This window comes from Peromyscus maniculatus, chromosome 20 (genome assembly GCF_049852395.1).
Source record: "Peromyscus maniculatus bairdii isolate BWxNUB_F1_BW_parent chromosome 20, HU_Pman_BW_mat_3.1, whole genome shotgun sequence".
NCBI classification, from domain to species: Eukaryota; Metazoa; Chordata; class Mammalia; order Rodentia; family Cricetidae; genus Peromyscus; species Peromyscus maniculatus.
Window position 1 is genome coordinate 67,356,069 of NC_134871.1, and position 14,959 is coordinate 67,371,027.

At 50.8% G+C, this 14,959-nt stretch overlaps 1 protein-coding gene across 1 annotated transcript in view; it reads right to left on the reverse strand.

The window, feature by feature from the left end:
* Endou (endonuclease, poly(U) specific) overlaps positions 1-14,959 on the reverse strand; it is a 28,810-nt gene that overhangs the window by 10,202 nt on the left and 3,649 nt on the right. Inside the window, exons 2-4 of the mRNA XM_076556686.1 lie at positions 9,283-9,989; positions 3,668-3,790; positions 80-142 (exon numbers count right to left, since the gene is read on the reverse strand). Coding sequence (XP_076412801.1) covers positions 80-142; positions 3,668-3,790; positions 9,283-9,337 — 241 coding nt within the window. The 5' untranslated portion in view covers positions 9,338-9,989. The remainder of the gene's footprint in view (positions 1-79; positions 143-3,667; positions 3,791-9,282; positions 9,990-14,959) is intronic.

The window sequence follows — 14,959 nt, forward strand, 5'->3', positions numbered from 1 at the left end:
TTGGGGCTGGGTCCTTGCCTCTGAGGTGGCACCCTCTCCCCTTGGTACCCCTGCTGTCCTATCTGGGGTTCAGGCTTACAGCTGGCTGGGATCTCATCCTCTGGATCCAGGAATGCCTCGGGCTCTGGGGGCCCTTCTTCAGCTGTAATGTAGGAAAATAAAGTTACCAGCCATCCCGGGAGTTCCCTCCAGCTTTGGCCCTGGTTCCGGGTTCCCACCTCAAGGCAAGCAAGTATATGGAAAGGATATGTGGACAAACCCCTGACACTGAAGGCTGAGGGCTGAAAATGGAAGGTATTTCCAGGGTCAGATTACTGAAAACTTGGGAAAAACAAAAATATCCCCCTCACCCCGACAAATTTCCTACCATTTTGGCATTTGGTGGCTCACTGTGCTCAAAAGAACTAAAAAGAAAAGTGTGTAAAAAGAGGAGGAAGAGGCGGGGGAGTCCCTTCTGGACCCAAAACCAATTTGAGTTACCACATATGAATAGAGCATTTCAGCATTCTCCAAATGACAAGGCTCCCCGTTCAGAACATCCTGTTCCTATTAAGAGAGTTGAGGGGGGACCCACCTCTCCCTGGGGGTGGGCTGGGCAGGTGTTAAGTATTGTTGAAGCACTGTAAAAATCTGCTCAAAATCACTGTTAATGGTAGGGATATGTTCTTCTAGTTCTTACGGCAAGCAGTCCGTGGGATGTTTTCCTGTAAACCAGCGGGGGATGGGCGGCTTGATTCCCTAACTGGCAGTTGTTCGCTCTCTCGCTGTCTTAGATGCTCAGGTTAAAGGTTCATGAAACAGCTAGCTGCTCTAGCCCCATGCCAGCTCCAGCGTGTGGAGGAAACTACTTGATCACAGCAGCTACTCACTCCAGCTCCGGAAGCTGCTGCCCCAGGCATGACCATTTCAAAGAGAATTCGCAAGTGTCTATGAACTCTAGCTGACTCTATCACAATCTCTCCCCAAGCCAGAGGTAGGCATTTCCCCTGCTGGCCTAACCCAGCTTCACGGTGGGTCATAGCCTGGGGTCAAACAGCTGGATGTGGGGTCATGAAGAATTTGCCAATAGTAAAATGTTTCTGAGCAGGCAATGGCCAAAAACTAAACCCCAAAATCAAACATGTAATGAATCTGAGGTGTTATGGCAGGAATCGTGTGTCATGTGACCTCTCTGCATCTTTGGTTCTGAACACACAGTATGCACTGCACATGTGGTCACACCACCCAAGGCCAACCATCACCGCCAGCACAGGTCTACTCTGGTGAAGAACTGCGGTCTGTTACGAATTGCAATGTCCTCTGTTTGTTTTAATGTTGTATGAGACAGGCCCTCAGGTAGCCCAGGCTGGCTCTGAACTCACTAGGTAGCTGAGGATGGTCTTGAACTCCTAGGCCTTCTGTTTCTACTTCCCAAGTACTTAGGGGTTACAGGCCTGCACCGTCATACGTGGTTGTAACAGTAATGTTCGATATGTATACCTGCTTTTTATAGCTATGTGCCCAGAGTCACATAAAAGTCTCGCAGGCGTAAAGGAGTCCCGAGCAGAGGAAGGAATGATTGTAAGGATCTCAAAGGGACGATGCCGTGTCTAGAGTAAACACCAAGCTTTAGCTGCGTGGGAGGTTTGCCGTGGCTGGAGCCAACACCCCTTCCCCTCCAGTTATAACATCGGGCTTCATGAGCTAGGGGGAGACACCTACCCCGGTGTCCCGGGGCTGTGACATTAAACCCAACAAAATGCGTCTCCTGAGCATTTCCTTTTCTACTTTTAGGAGAGGGGCTGAGCTGAACCCAGATCAAAAAGGAGCAGCAACTGGGCTGGGAAAAGAAGCCATCGTGGCAGCGGCCAAGAGGACAGGCAGGCTGCAGAGGCGATGGGCAGAAGGGAACCATGGGAAACGCGCTAGCCTTGAGACAGGCATTATTAGCTCCTGGAAGGAAGGAAAGGCAGGGCCCATTGTGGACCATGAGACATGCGACCACTCCCTTGATTGGACCATGAACACAGATTACCTTTCCTGTCGGACCAAAGAACCACGCATAAGGTATGTGAACTTCTCACTGGTTGGGCCTGCCATGCGCTCAGACCTACCCGGCTCAATAAAAATGGACCTCAGCTCCAGTCTACATCTCATAAAAGGTCACCAATAGGGCAACATGGTCGTATCCCTGATCCGTGGAACCCCTCCCGCTTTCTAGAGTCATTCTCACCTTATTTAATTTCTCAAATTAAGAAGTTCACATTCCTTTACGGTGCTGGCCCCTTATCAGCCTTTCCTTACTCTTCTTGGATGCGAGACAATGAACTAAAGGAGGAGCCCGTTAGAAAATGATTTTTCAAGGGCTGGAGAGACGGCTCAGTTAAGAGCAGTTGCACCTCCAGGGGAAGATGGGTTCCCAGTGTCAAGTGGCTTGTGGCCGTCCATATCAGTGACAGGAGAGCCAGCACCTTCTGGCCTCCTTAGCTACACACACACACACACACACACACACACACACACACACACACACACACAAATAAATATTTAAAAAATGATTAGTCAAATATTCCCTTCGCTGGGCCTGGGCATAAATAAGGGCCTGCTGTCCTAGGTACTTGGCTAGGCTAAAGTGGGGGGAATCACAAGTTCAAGGACAACTTGTGTTATGTAATGAGCTCCGAGCTGACCTTGGGAACTCAGTTATATCCTATCTCAAAATAAAAAGCAGAAAATGAGCTGGGAATTACAGCTCAGTGGAGGAATGCCTGCCTCGCATATCTGAGACCCGTGGCCCGATCCCTGGGACAGAGGGGGAAACGCATGTAAGTCTCTGCCTGTGGAGAAACAAATGGCCGTTTGAGGAAGGGCATGCCTTGTTGTTTGTTTTGGCTTGTTGTTATTTTGAGACAGGTTTCTCACTATGCATCCCTGGCAGTCCTGGAACTCACTCTGTACACCAGGCTGGTCTGGAACTCGCAGAGATCCACCTGCCTCTGCCTCCTAGAGTGCTGGGATTAAAGGTGTGCGACGCCGTCCTGCATGGGAAGGCCAGTGTAAAGCAGTGACCTGTGCTGTGACAGTCACAGCAGCCACACACTCTTCCCCATTCATTCACATTGTGTGCTGCTGAGTGATGTCTACCATTTAGGTAGGTGTCTTCTTTCCACGTGAACGATATCATATGTACTAAAGTATCATTTTGTTACTTAAACTTTCAAGATATTGCTCTCCGTTTTGTTTTAAGATTTATTTATTATGTGTACAACGTTCTGCCTGCATGTATGCCTGCAGGCCAGAAGAGGGCGCCAGATCTCATTACAGATAGTTGTGAGCCACCATGTGGTTGCTGGGAATTGAACTCAGGACCTTTGCATGAGCAGCCAGTGCTCCTAACCTCTGAGCCATCTCTCCAGCCCTGCTCAAGATACTGTGAATCCTGATTGTTCCCTCAGATCCTCAGGTCAATAGCATCTGCCCTCCTTTAATTTAGGAACTTCCTAGAAGACCTGAGACTAGTGACGACCAAATCCTCGACCCTTGTCTCTGCCCCCCACACTCTCCTACTGAGACCTGGAACCCTCTCCTCGGTCACCGGCCTTGCTCTGGATTTCTGGACACCGGTCCAGACTTGCACACAGCCTGGCCTGCCGTGTCTCCCAAGCCGTCATCCCACAAGCTACCTCACCATTGCACAGACGTTCATAGTCATCACAGCAGTCGTCATGTTGGGGACACCGACGATCGCACTGGCAGGCAGCATCCCGGTCAAATTTCTCATTGCAGCGAGATGCACACGACTCCAGGTTTCCTACGAGGGTCAAGACCGCCAGTTCAGCACTTCAGGGACCCCAGGCTTTACTGAAATTGCCCATGTAGGAGGTCTCAGGGAAGGACAAGCTAGGTCATTGCTACCTACAGGACAAGCATGCCTCCCAACTCAGTATAGGCCTTCCCCACTCTTAGCCTGCCTGGCAGGACCTGGGCTCAGAGCACCCACCAGGAGGACCTAGGCTCAGAGCACCCACCAGGAGGACCTGGGCTCACAGCACCAACCAGGAGGACCTGGGCTCACAGCACCAACCAGGAGGACCTGGGCTCACAGCACCCACCAGGAGCTCAGTCAGACTCAGGCACCTGTTGGAGGGCCCAGGGACGGAAACAAGCAAAGAAGCGCCGTGTGAGAAATAAAAAGATTGTCACAAGCTCAACAGGGAGAGCCTGACTGGAGTCCACAGCCGCTTCCCAGCCACAGGAGATGTAGCCAGAGCCTCCAGACTGCCAAAAGGAACCTTCCTTGGGGGGTGAAAATGTCTCAGATTTTAAAGTTCCAACAGGCTGAAGAAAGAGGTCAGCGGCCAGGACGAGGGTCCTGCCTGTCCTGCAGAGGAAGAGTCCCGCCGCTGCAGTAGCGGGTCCCCCACTCCCTACGCCAGCCCTCTCTGCTCCTCCCCCTTCTTTGCTCTCCCCTCCTTCACCCTTTCTTCTGCACCCGATTTCTCCATGCCACAGCTCTGCTCCTTCAGCCTCTGGAATGCATTTTGCGCTTGGGTGGGGAATGAGGGCGATGTGGGTGAGAACTGGGCTTTGGGACAGGATTCTGTTATGCAACCACAGACCACATCCCTCGCTCCAGACAAACCGTTTACAGAAGCAAGCTTTTGGTCACAAGGGGCACATGACCAGAACTTTTGTTTTGTGTTTGGTTTGGTTTGTTTGTTTGGTTGGTTGGTTGGTGTTTTTTTTTTTTTTTTGTTTGTTTGTTTCTTTTTTGTTTTGAGGCAGGGCTTCTTTGTGTAGCCCTGGCTGTCCTAAACTCACTCTGTAGACCAGGCTGGCCCCTGAACTCAAGAGATCCTCCTGCCTCTGCTTCCCAAGTGCTGGGATTAAAGAGTGCATCACCATGCCTGGCAATGACCAGAATTTTTGCAGAGAATAATACAATATAAACACACTGCTACTCTAAAAGAGAAACCAGGTCCCACCGTGCCCACAACAACAAAGAGAGCTCAGGGCAGAAGGTGGGAGAGGGGTCTTCTCCTCCTTGACTTGGGGGTGTTTTCATGGTGGCTCCTGAAGCCTGGGTGTCTAGAACACTGGGGTACGGGGTCAGGCTGAGGAGTGCACAGAATGTCAGGGTCAGAGTCGGAAGCCAGGCACATGTGTGTAATGCCAAGACTTGTGAGGTAGAAGCAAGAGGATCAGGTGTTCAAGGTCAACCTTGGTAGCAAAGCAAGTTCAAAGTCAGCCTGGGCTGCATCAGATTTTGTCTCAAAAGAAGCAAAAACAAAACAGCTACAAGAAGCCATGCAGAGGTGGCACACGCTTTTAATCCCAGCCCTCAGGAGGGAGAGGCAGGCAGAGTTCGAGGCCAGCCTGGTCTACAGAGTGACTTCCAGGACAGCTAGGGCTACACAGAGAAACCCTGTCTCAAAAAAAAAACAAACAAGTCGAACCAAACCAAACAAACAACAAACAAAAAAACAACCACAAGAGTCAGAACTGCTATGAACATCTGGATTGGGCCAATGAGGAAATACAAACCTAACTTAGACCAGGGCTGGTATTGGCCTTGAATATAGAATGACAGTGAGGGAGAGTTTGTGCTAAGCTGATTGACAACATAACAATTTTATATTGTTATTTGGGTAAGGAATAGAGTAAGATTAAACTCAATTTAGAGCTGAGCATGTACCAGCACTAAATCTGAATTTTGTCTCAGGTTAGACTTGGGGTTGGGATTACGTCATGCCTAATGAGGGGTACACAGCGAGAGAAGCTGGACTCTGGTACCCTGCTGCCTGAGTTGAAATTTTGGTTATAATGGTATTCAACTGTGTGATCTTGGGCAAGTTATTTCACTTTCTGTGCTTCTGTTCCTTTATCTGCAGAAATAAGAAAAAATTAGCTGGGCAGTGGTGGAGCACACCTTGAATCCCAGCACTTGGGAGGCAGAGGCAGGAGGACCTCAGTGAGTTCGAGGCCAGCCTGGTCTACAAAACGAGTTCCAAGACAGCCAGGACTACACAGAGAAACCCTGTCTCAAAAACAAAAAAAAAAAAAAAAGAAAGAAAGAAATAGGAAAATATATATATATATTTATCTCACAGAATATGCATAAGAAGTAAATGAGTTAACCTTGGCAAAGCGCTTCCTGTGGTGTGTGACACAGAATAGAGCCATTTCTGTCTTTGTTATGTAAATAAACAGTGGCCACATTCCTCGTCCATATTGGAGATGGCAAATATCCAGACTGGCTTCAGCAATCATCCCCAGTCAGGGAACCTGTCCGTAAACTACATTGCCTGACTCCCTCCCCCAGTTCAGCTGGGCCATGCTGTGAGCTGGGTTGTTAGCACACGTGCTTCGGGGTGGTTTACCAGCTGACATCATCCGTCATTATTAGTCTATTCTTTACATCAGAGAGGTGTCAGGTTAAGGTTAAACCAGGTCCTGAGGCCATCGCCTATTGTGTGCAGGGCCTCCAACACATCCAGGAAGACAGGGCCTTGGTCCGGTAGATTGTCCTAAAGGAGGCCAAGCCCAGGGCCACTTTCCCATCCAAGCACACAGGGAACCCATCATGAATCTTAAGTCGTCTCGCTTGGCACCTAAATGCTAAGGTCTTAAGAAAAAGTGTTCAGTGCAGAAGGAAGGCTGGGTCAGCTGCTTGCCTCACCAGCCTGGCAGAACACCCAGAGTCCAGAGGGAGAGAATGGAAGCAAGTGGGGACCTTGTTCTTAATGGGCAGAGTCCAAGGATGGAATTCGCTCTGTTTTAGGCCTGGCAGGGATTGAGAAGGACGAGTGAAGAATGGCTCGCCTTGGAGTTCAGGAGAGGACTCGAACTGGTCCATGCTGCGTGGATTTGTCATCTCTGCCTCGGAGCTTTGTCCCCAGTAAGAACCTGATGCCAACAGGTCTCACATTCCTCCGTGAGTTTGTTTTGCCTCAAGGTAACCTTGGGACATGGGGGTGGCAGGCGCGGGTGGGAGTTTTCATTACAGGAACCTCGCTGTGCTGTCCTGGCGACACCAGATGACTCCTCATTCTGACTCCAGGCCCCAGTGTCTCCCTCTGACACGGATCCTTTGTATAGGCCTCGCTCACTAGGCCAGGGCCCTCATCCCTGCTCCAGCAGCCTCTGGCCCCCGCGCCTCCGCCCCGTCTCTCCCTCCCCTCTCAGCCTCAGATTTTCCTACCCCTCCTCATTCAGAACTCTGGTTCCTTCCCCTGTGAAAAGCTACATTTCTCTGCATCCTCTCAGACCTTCACACTCTTTCCCCGCTGCCGGCCATCAAGAAAGGCTGGCACCAAGCCTGGATGGACACAGGATCCCTGTATGTCACCTCTCGGGCCCTTTGACAACTGAAGCATCCTCACACGTTTGTCTCTCAGGGAAGCCCAGATGTTATTTCCATGGAAACCTAGTGAACCCAAACCTTCATCTCCAAGACCAGCTTCCTGCCTCTGTTCACTGGAAACAGCCAAGGCCCTGGGAGGCACCTGGCTGACAGATGGTGGCCTGCACCTGTGACTCCTGGTGTGGCTCATCCTTGGGTATCCAAGTCTAAAGATGCTGGATGCTAGGACAGAACAGGAATGTTGTTTTTAACAACATCTCAATCATTCAATTTTACCAGTAAAGACCCAGGAGCCAGATGCCAGGGTGAAAGCCTGCTGGCTTGGAGAGGCAGAGAAAGCACCCAGCTGACCTTCCTCCTCCACCGATGTCCCAGAAGCCTTCCCACGCCATCTCAAATAAGACTCATGAAACTCAACTGACTCCCGAGTCTTTACTGGTAAAATCAAAAGATTGCGATTTTGTTAAAAACAACACAGCAGCCGAGATTCTCTCCTACCTCCCGGTGTATCTGCACTCTTCCCTCACTTCCCATCCCCCTTATAGCAGAGGCTAACCAACGCTTTCACCCCAGTAGCCCAGGCTTGCCTGCACCCCTGAAACTGCTGTAGCCGCGCCCTCAGGGACCTCCTCCGAGGACCAGATGTCTCCTGTGTAGTCCTCTCCTGGGGCTGGCATATCCCAGGTTCTCTGACCACCCCACCACACTGGTTAGTCCCACACACCCTCCTCCATTCCTTCAACGAGCAGGCCTGAGGTAAGGTCCCATGCCTACCTACCCTTCCCTCTCCTCCTCTTCCTTTCCAGCCCCAGGACCCAGGCAGAGCGGAGTCCTCAAAGAGGTGCATGCAGTGTGGAGAGCCATGGGAGCAGCTTTTTCCTCAACGGCTTTTCTGTTTAGAAATCACACTGGGGGGGGGGGTTGCTGGAACGATGGCTCAGTGGTTAAGAGCACCAACTGCTCTTCCAGAGGTCCTGAGTTCAATTCCCAGCAACCACATGGTGGCTCGCAACCATCTGTAATGAGATCTGGTGCCCTCTTCTGGCCTGCAGGGACACATGCAGGCAGAATACTGTATACATAATAAATAAATCAAAAAAAAAAAAATCACACTTGGGGTCTCCCTGTACACACCCTGACGGGGAATGACACCAGAAGCCAGCCCCTCCTAGACACAGTTCCAATGGGCCGAGCCCTGGCTTGGTTCTCTTGCCTTTCAACAGTCCAAGGCAGGAACACCCTGGGAGGGCGGAACTGCAGGAACTCTGACTCTCCTGGGGCAGAGGAGGATGCTGCCCACACCCCTCCGCTCAGCCCTCTCCTTTGCCCTCCTCCTACCACCCACTAATCACTAATTAACGCAGCAGCAGCAGCAGCTCTTTGCACAGTTACTAACAGGAAAGCGTCCCTTTCCTTTTCCAGCACCTGCCTCCTTTCCCGGCACTCCCCGAAAGTGCAGGCCACATCCCTTCTCTCAACTAGTCAGCTCCCCTAAGCTGGGACAAACCCCTAACCATTTGTGTAGTCCCAGATGGGACAGGGTTCACCTCTGAGTCAGGGCCTTTGGTCTCCTCTGGAGCCCACCCACCTCCTGACGCCCACCTGTGGCGGCAGCAGAGGAGGGAGTCATGAAGGGTAGCCAGGCAATCCCGACTCAGCAACCTCCTTCCCTCTTACACCACGCCGTGGCCCCGGGAAAAGAAAAGCTCGGCCAAGTGTGGAGTCTGGTTATTCTAGTGATGGTAGCTCTGATCCCCCCCCAGGCCTCAGCTCTGCAATTCCTCACATCACCAGCCAACCTCAGAGACACAGATCCTGTCACCTCAACCAAGGACAGGCCAAAGTGGTCCGGTGGGTGAGGACAGCATTTAACCTCTGTCAAGTGCCCCAGCCCTTTAAGCAACCCATCCTATACCCGTGCCCGCCAGAGAATGACTTACCAGCCCAGGCCAGGCCACAGAGCATGGCCACTAGCAGGGAGACACAGGCCTTCATGATGCCAGCTGCCGCAGACTGGCCGTGGGACTTCCCACTCCAATCAAGGTGTCTGTCACAGTACTCAGATGAACCTTATTCCCCAGGCAGATCCTTTTAAAGACATCAGGACTTGTGGATCTGGTGTGTCCAGATCCCTCCAGGAAGGAAGAGGGGAGGGAATGGATCACAGATGGATGGGAGGTGGAGAGGAGGTGGGGCCCCACAGCTGTTTGAAGCCAGAGAAAAAGGTGACTAAGCAGGCAGGTAGTGCCAGATGTTTAAAACAGGTAATGCTTGCTATTCGTAGCTAGAAAATAGGCCACACTAGCAGACGCAGCAAGATGGACCTAGTTTGGCAGGTTCTTTATTCAAGTTAGGGACACTGATGTGCTCATCTTCGGGTGGCCTACACCCACCTACCTCCAATCACAGACCTGGCCTGCCAGGAACCGCAAGTCTAGATTGAGATTCGTTGGGATTCAAGGAACTATTGTGGTCATATAGTTCCATGTCACACACAGTGTAGAAACCCCTTCCATGATCCCAAGTGCTTACTGGACTTACACTTGAATGTCTTCACCACTGGGGAGGTTGAGGAACGTCCTCTTCAGACTGCTCATCTCTCACAGACCTCATTCCCATCCCTTAGGACTTTACAACCTAAGATGTGCTGGTATAGATAAAAATTGATAAGGAATATGGGGGGGGATATCAAGTCACTAATCGAGCGTTCATCAACTCATTCATGCAGAAATGATTAGTGGAGGAACTCAGATTCTGTGCTGGCTAGTTTTTATGTCAACTTGATACAAACTAAGGTCATCTAAGAAGGAATCTTAATTAAGAAAATACCACCATAGGGTTGGCCTGTAGGGAAATCTGGAGGGCATTTTCTTGGTTGATGATTGATGTGGGAGGGCCCAGCCCACTGTGGGCAGTGCCACACTCAGACAAGTGGTCCTGGGTTGTATAAGAAATCGGGCTAAAAAAAGTCATGGGCAGCAAGCCAGTGAGCAGTGTTCCTTCACGGCTTCTTCGGTTCCTACCTTCAGGTTCCTACCTTCAGGTTCCTGTCCTGACTTCCCTCGAGGATGAATTGTGACCTGAGAATTCTAAGATGAAATAAACCCTTGCCTCTTCAAGTTGCTTTTGGTTGTGGTGTTTTATCATGGCAATTGAAACCCTAACTAAGACAGATGCCCATATATCCATCCATATATAAGCACACAGAGAAAGCAACGCATCTCCAACAGGTTTCTCTATCTGCTCGCCCATCTAGACAGGAACCCCACTGCTCCTCGTCCTTGGTTCTCCCTCAGCTAGATGCTCACATAGGCTTCCATCTTGACAAGTTCTTTCCAGGGAGCCACCGTGGGGAAGGAGCGCAGGAAGGTGCCTGATAAAGGCTGATGGGAAAAGAGTGTCACCAGAGATGCTGAAGTGGAGCTGGCAGAGTGTGGCCTTTGTGGCGGTGTGGAGGAGGGGGAAGAGGCTGAGTCCGCCAGGGCCAGGGCCAGGAGGCAGGCAGCTGTCAGAAATGTGGGAAGTGGGTGGTCTGTCAAGTGATATTTTTTTAGATTTTTTATTTTTTTATTTTTTACCTTATGTGCATTGGTGTTTTGTCATGGGGGTTGGGTTCCCTGGAACTGGAGTTACAGACAGGTGTGAGCTGCCAGGTGGGTGCTGGGAATTGAACTCAGGACCTCTGGAAGAGCAGTCAGTGCTCTTAACCGCTGAGCCATCTCTCCAGCACTGTGTTTTCCAGGATGACCATCCTATGAGCTTCCAGGGACTTTCCTGTCTGTACCACCTCCCATTATCCCCAGAGGGGTTCTGGAGTTGCAAATTCAGACACTACTGTGTTTGCCTTTCCATGCATTCTGGGGATCCTAACTAAGGTTCTCACGTCTTCACAGCAAGCCACCTCCCCAGCTCATGGGCTCGGGCCTTCCTGAAACTATTGACTTCTGCTGGTACCGTGGACTCATGATCCCAGAAGTAGTTCACTCATCATTGGGCTACCACTGGGAGCCATGACCTGGCAGGATCCGAGAGAGAGAGAGAGACTGGCCCGAGGAATATAAAAGGGGATAGACGCCCCCAGCCCAGCCTACTCTACCATGTTGGTCCTGTGAAACCAAAACCAAATAACATCAACAGGGAGCAGAGCCTGGAAGAACTTTCAGCTGGGCCAGCTCCAGGAGGTCTGGATTACATTTCCAAGGGCGCCCCAGGTCTAGCTTCTAAAGGGACCTCAATACCTAAAGATGCCGGCTGTCTAGGCTGCAGCCTGAGAGTGTTCTGGCCCCAGAAGGAAGGCCCAGCACAGTCACCCACATCTGATCTCACTCACTATGGCTCACCACGGCGCACATGTGGTTTCTCTCCTACAGCAGTTTGAACATTACGCAGCACACTCGGCCTTCCACTTGTTCCTTTGAAGTTTGGGGGCAGCCCGACTTTCAGCACCACACTTACGGCCTGGGCACACTCATCTCAGAGTCCTAGTCTGTGCATATGGTTCAGCTAGCCTCACCCACGCTGACCTCTGCTAAAACGCCCTCGGCTCACTGGCTGTCCGTCTACCGCTCATCCTCCAGTCTCCAGGGACCCTCCTGCCATAGACTCTGTTCCAGATGTGCCTTTGGCACATCAGTCACCTCTTCCAGGGTACCAGTTAACCCCTGCGCTGCCACCTAACCTTTCACCCCTCCAGCTGTTTCTCTCGCTTATCTCTGAAATTCCTTGAGATGGGGATCTCAAGTCTCCTGGGCAGCTCGGTACAGGCATCCACCCCACTTGCATTAGCTAGCTGTCAATATGTGTCCAGGAAGTCACATATCGATGCATGAAGGACCTGGGCAGTCTTCCACCTTGTCCCTCGTCACTAAGGACTTGGGGGGAGACAGTAGCAAAACAGAGGCAGCAGGTGGATTGTCCCGGGCCGTGAAGAGTGCAGAGTTTTCACTGAAAGGACTGGGTGGAAGTGGGGTCCAGGCATCCACGCTGAAGCTGTATTTTTATAAGAAAGAACTTTCTTGGCTATTGTGTGTGCGTTTGTTTGTGTGTATGTGTTTGTTTTTGACCCAGGGTCTCCTGAAGCCCAGGCTGACCTTGAACTCACTGTGAAGCCAAGGATGACCTTGAATTCCTGATCTTCCATCTCCCAAGTACTGGGGTCTACATGCCCGGGGAGAGCCTCCTGGCATATGAATTTGTGGCCAATGGAAATCGTGGGTGGAACCTAAACTCTCAAGCCCCCTGCGATGGCTGGGCTGTAGCATGTCCCTCGAGGGCTAGCGGTGTGGAGGTTTGTCCCAGGTGTGTTGATGGAGAGGTGGTGGGCCTTTGAGAGGCAGAGCACGTGGGAGGTCACTGGGACACTGTCAGCAGAAGGGATTAAGGGAGTTCCGGAGGACCCTGATGGTTAGTTCCCCCCCCCCCGGGGGGGGGCTGTGATACAAGAGCAAGCCTGGCCTCTCCACCTTGTCTAGAGCTCAGATGTCTGGTCCCTGCCAGCTCTTCCTGATGCTGCCCTGAACCACCGGGTCCTCACCAAAGACTGAAACAATGGAACCATTCCATCCCGCACTTCTAGCCTGGAACCTCTTTCCTAAGCCCGACATGGCATGCCTAAAATCTCAGCACTCTAGAGGTTGAGGCAAGAAAATGTAAGTATCAAGAGGAATGTTTGTTAAACCGTGCATAGTGAAACTTGGTCTCAAGACAACAAAAAACAACAACAAAAATTGACACTTTTCTCCTAATAACCTTACCCATTGTCCAGGGCTTTGCTACAGCAACATCAAGCTAACTAACACACCATTCGTGGATTAGCTTTGGCACCCCAAGCTTCAAGGAGTGGCCGACACAGGGATAGACAGAACCCAGGATCCCAGCCGCTTCCACATTTATGACCTACGTTGATACACTTTTTTTTGGGTTCCAGAGTAATGACTTGCAACACTTGCAGAAGGGGAGGCAACTGTACCAGTGTTTGTATTTCTACTCCTCAAGAGTGATGATGAGGTGAAATTGCCACTACAGGTCCTCCGCCCGCTTTGGAAAGCGCCTAGGCTCAGCACACACAAAGACGCGGATGGGCCGGGCAGACAGAGATAAGCGGCCTCCAGGAGACAGCGAGGCTGTGAGCAAGGTGAGACAAAGAGAGGAAGAGATGTGCCCTAGGCTGAGCAGGAGCCAGGTGCTGGCAGGAGGCACCGCACCGGCTTCTTGCCCCAGGTGTGTTGGCACGGGAGAGCTGCTCCGCTCTGGCTTCTTAAAGACGGTGACGGTACACCGGACTGGCAGGAGCGGTTCCTGACCCGCGCATGAAGACCTACTCTGTCCAAATGACCGTGATTATTGTGCTAGGGAGTCAGATAGCCATCCGTTCGTGCATGCACCCAGCAGATGGTAAGAATGAAGTGCCAGACATGTCGGCACTGCAGGTACAAGGTGAGCTGGCTGGCATCTGAGAGATGGCAGACACTGGGGTAATGGTATTTAAAGCTCTGATTGGGACCACCAGGACACAGTTTGAGGACACTGATCCTGAAGCCAGGTCACCTCTTCGAACCCAGCTCTGCCTTTTGTCACCTGTACAACAACCCTGGGCAATTTCCCCGACCTCTCAGTCCTCAGTTTCCCTTACAGATGCAAAATAAGGGAAGCAAGACCCTGACCAGGCTGCCATCCAGACTGGATGACTTAATACTTGAACCTGCAGGGCAATGCCTAACATGTAACAGAACTAGATAAGTAGTCTTTAAAGAATAAGGTGGGGGCCGGGGATGTGACTCAGTAGGCACAGGAATCCTAAAGCCCATCCTAAGCACCTCATAAACTGAGCACAAGGTGAGTGCCCGTGAGTCCAGCAGTCTGGAGGCAGTGGCAGGAAGATCAGAAGTTCTAAGTTTAGTAGGAGTGAAAGGGGAACAAGACAGGGTAATGGGGGTGATTATGATAAAAAATACATTATATATATATATAATATATATATATATATATGAATGAAAATGCCATAATGAAACCAGTTGTTGTATATGATTAATATATGTTGAGAAGAAAATGAAAAGTGTTTAGTGTTCTTGCAAAGGACCTGGGCTTGGTTCCTGGGACCCACATGGTAGCTCACAACTGCCTGTCACTCACCCCAGCTCCAGGGGATCTGATGGCCTCTCCTGACCTCCATGAGTTTCTCTGGGCACATAAACTCACACAAGTGCACTTATATACAAATAAGAAACACACAAACAAATCAATCCTTAAAAGAAATTTGAAATCATCCTCAGCTACATGTCAAATTCAAGGCCAGTCTAGAATATTTCAGACCTAGTCTCAAGTGAGAGGAGACTCAATTTATACAGGATGATTAAGGAAAGCATGAGAGAGAGAGAGAGAGAGAGATTTAAAAGAGACCTAAAGCGTGATATGTATTTAAAAATACATGTGAATTTTAAGTGTAAAAATGAAGATTCTTTCTTGTATTTTGGTGTTGGGGTCCAAGGGCCCTTCAGTGAGTCACAGTGCCTCACTCACCTGCTTAGAGCCCTACTTCCGACCTCCGAGGTGCAGCCTGCAGCCTTGGCTTGCTCCCTGGAAGGCCACTGTCCCTCACACTGCTGTGACACACCACTA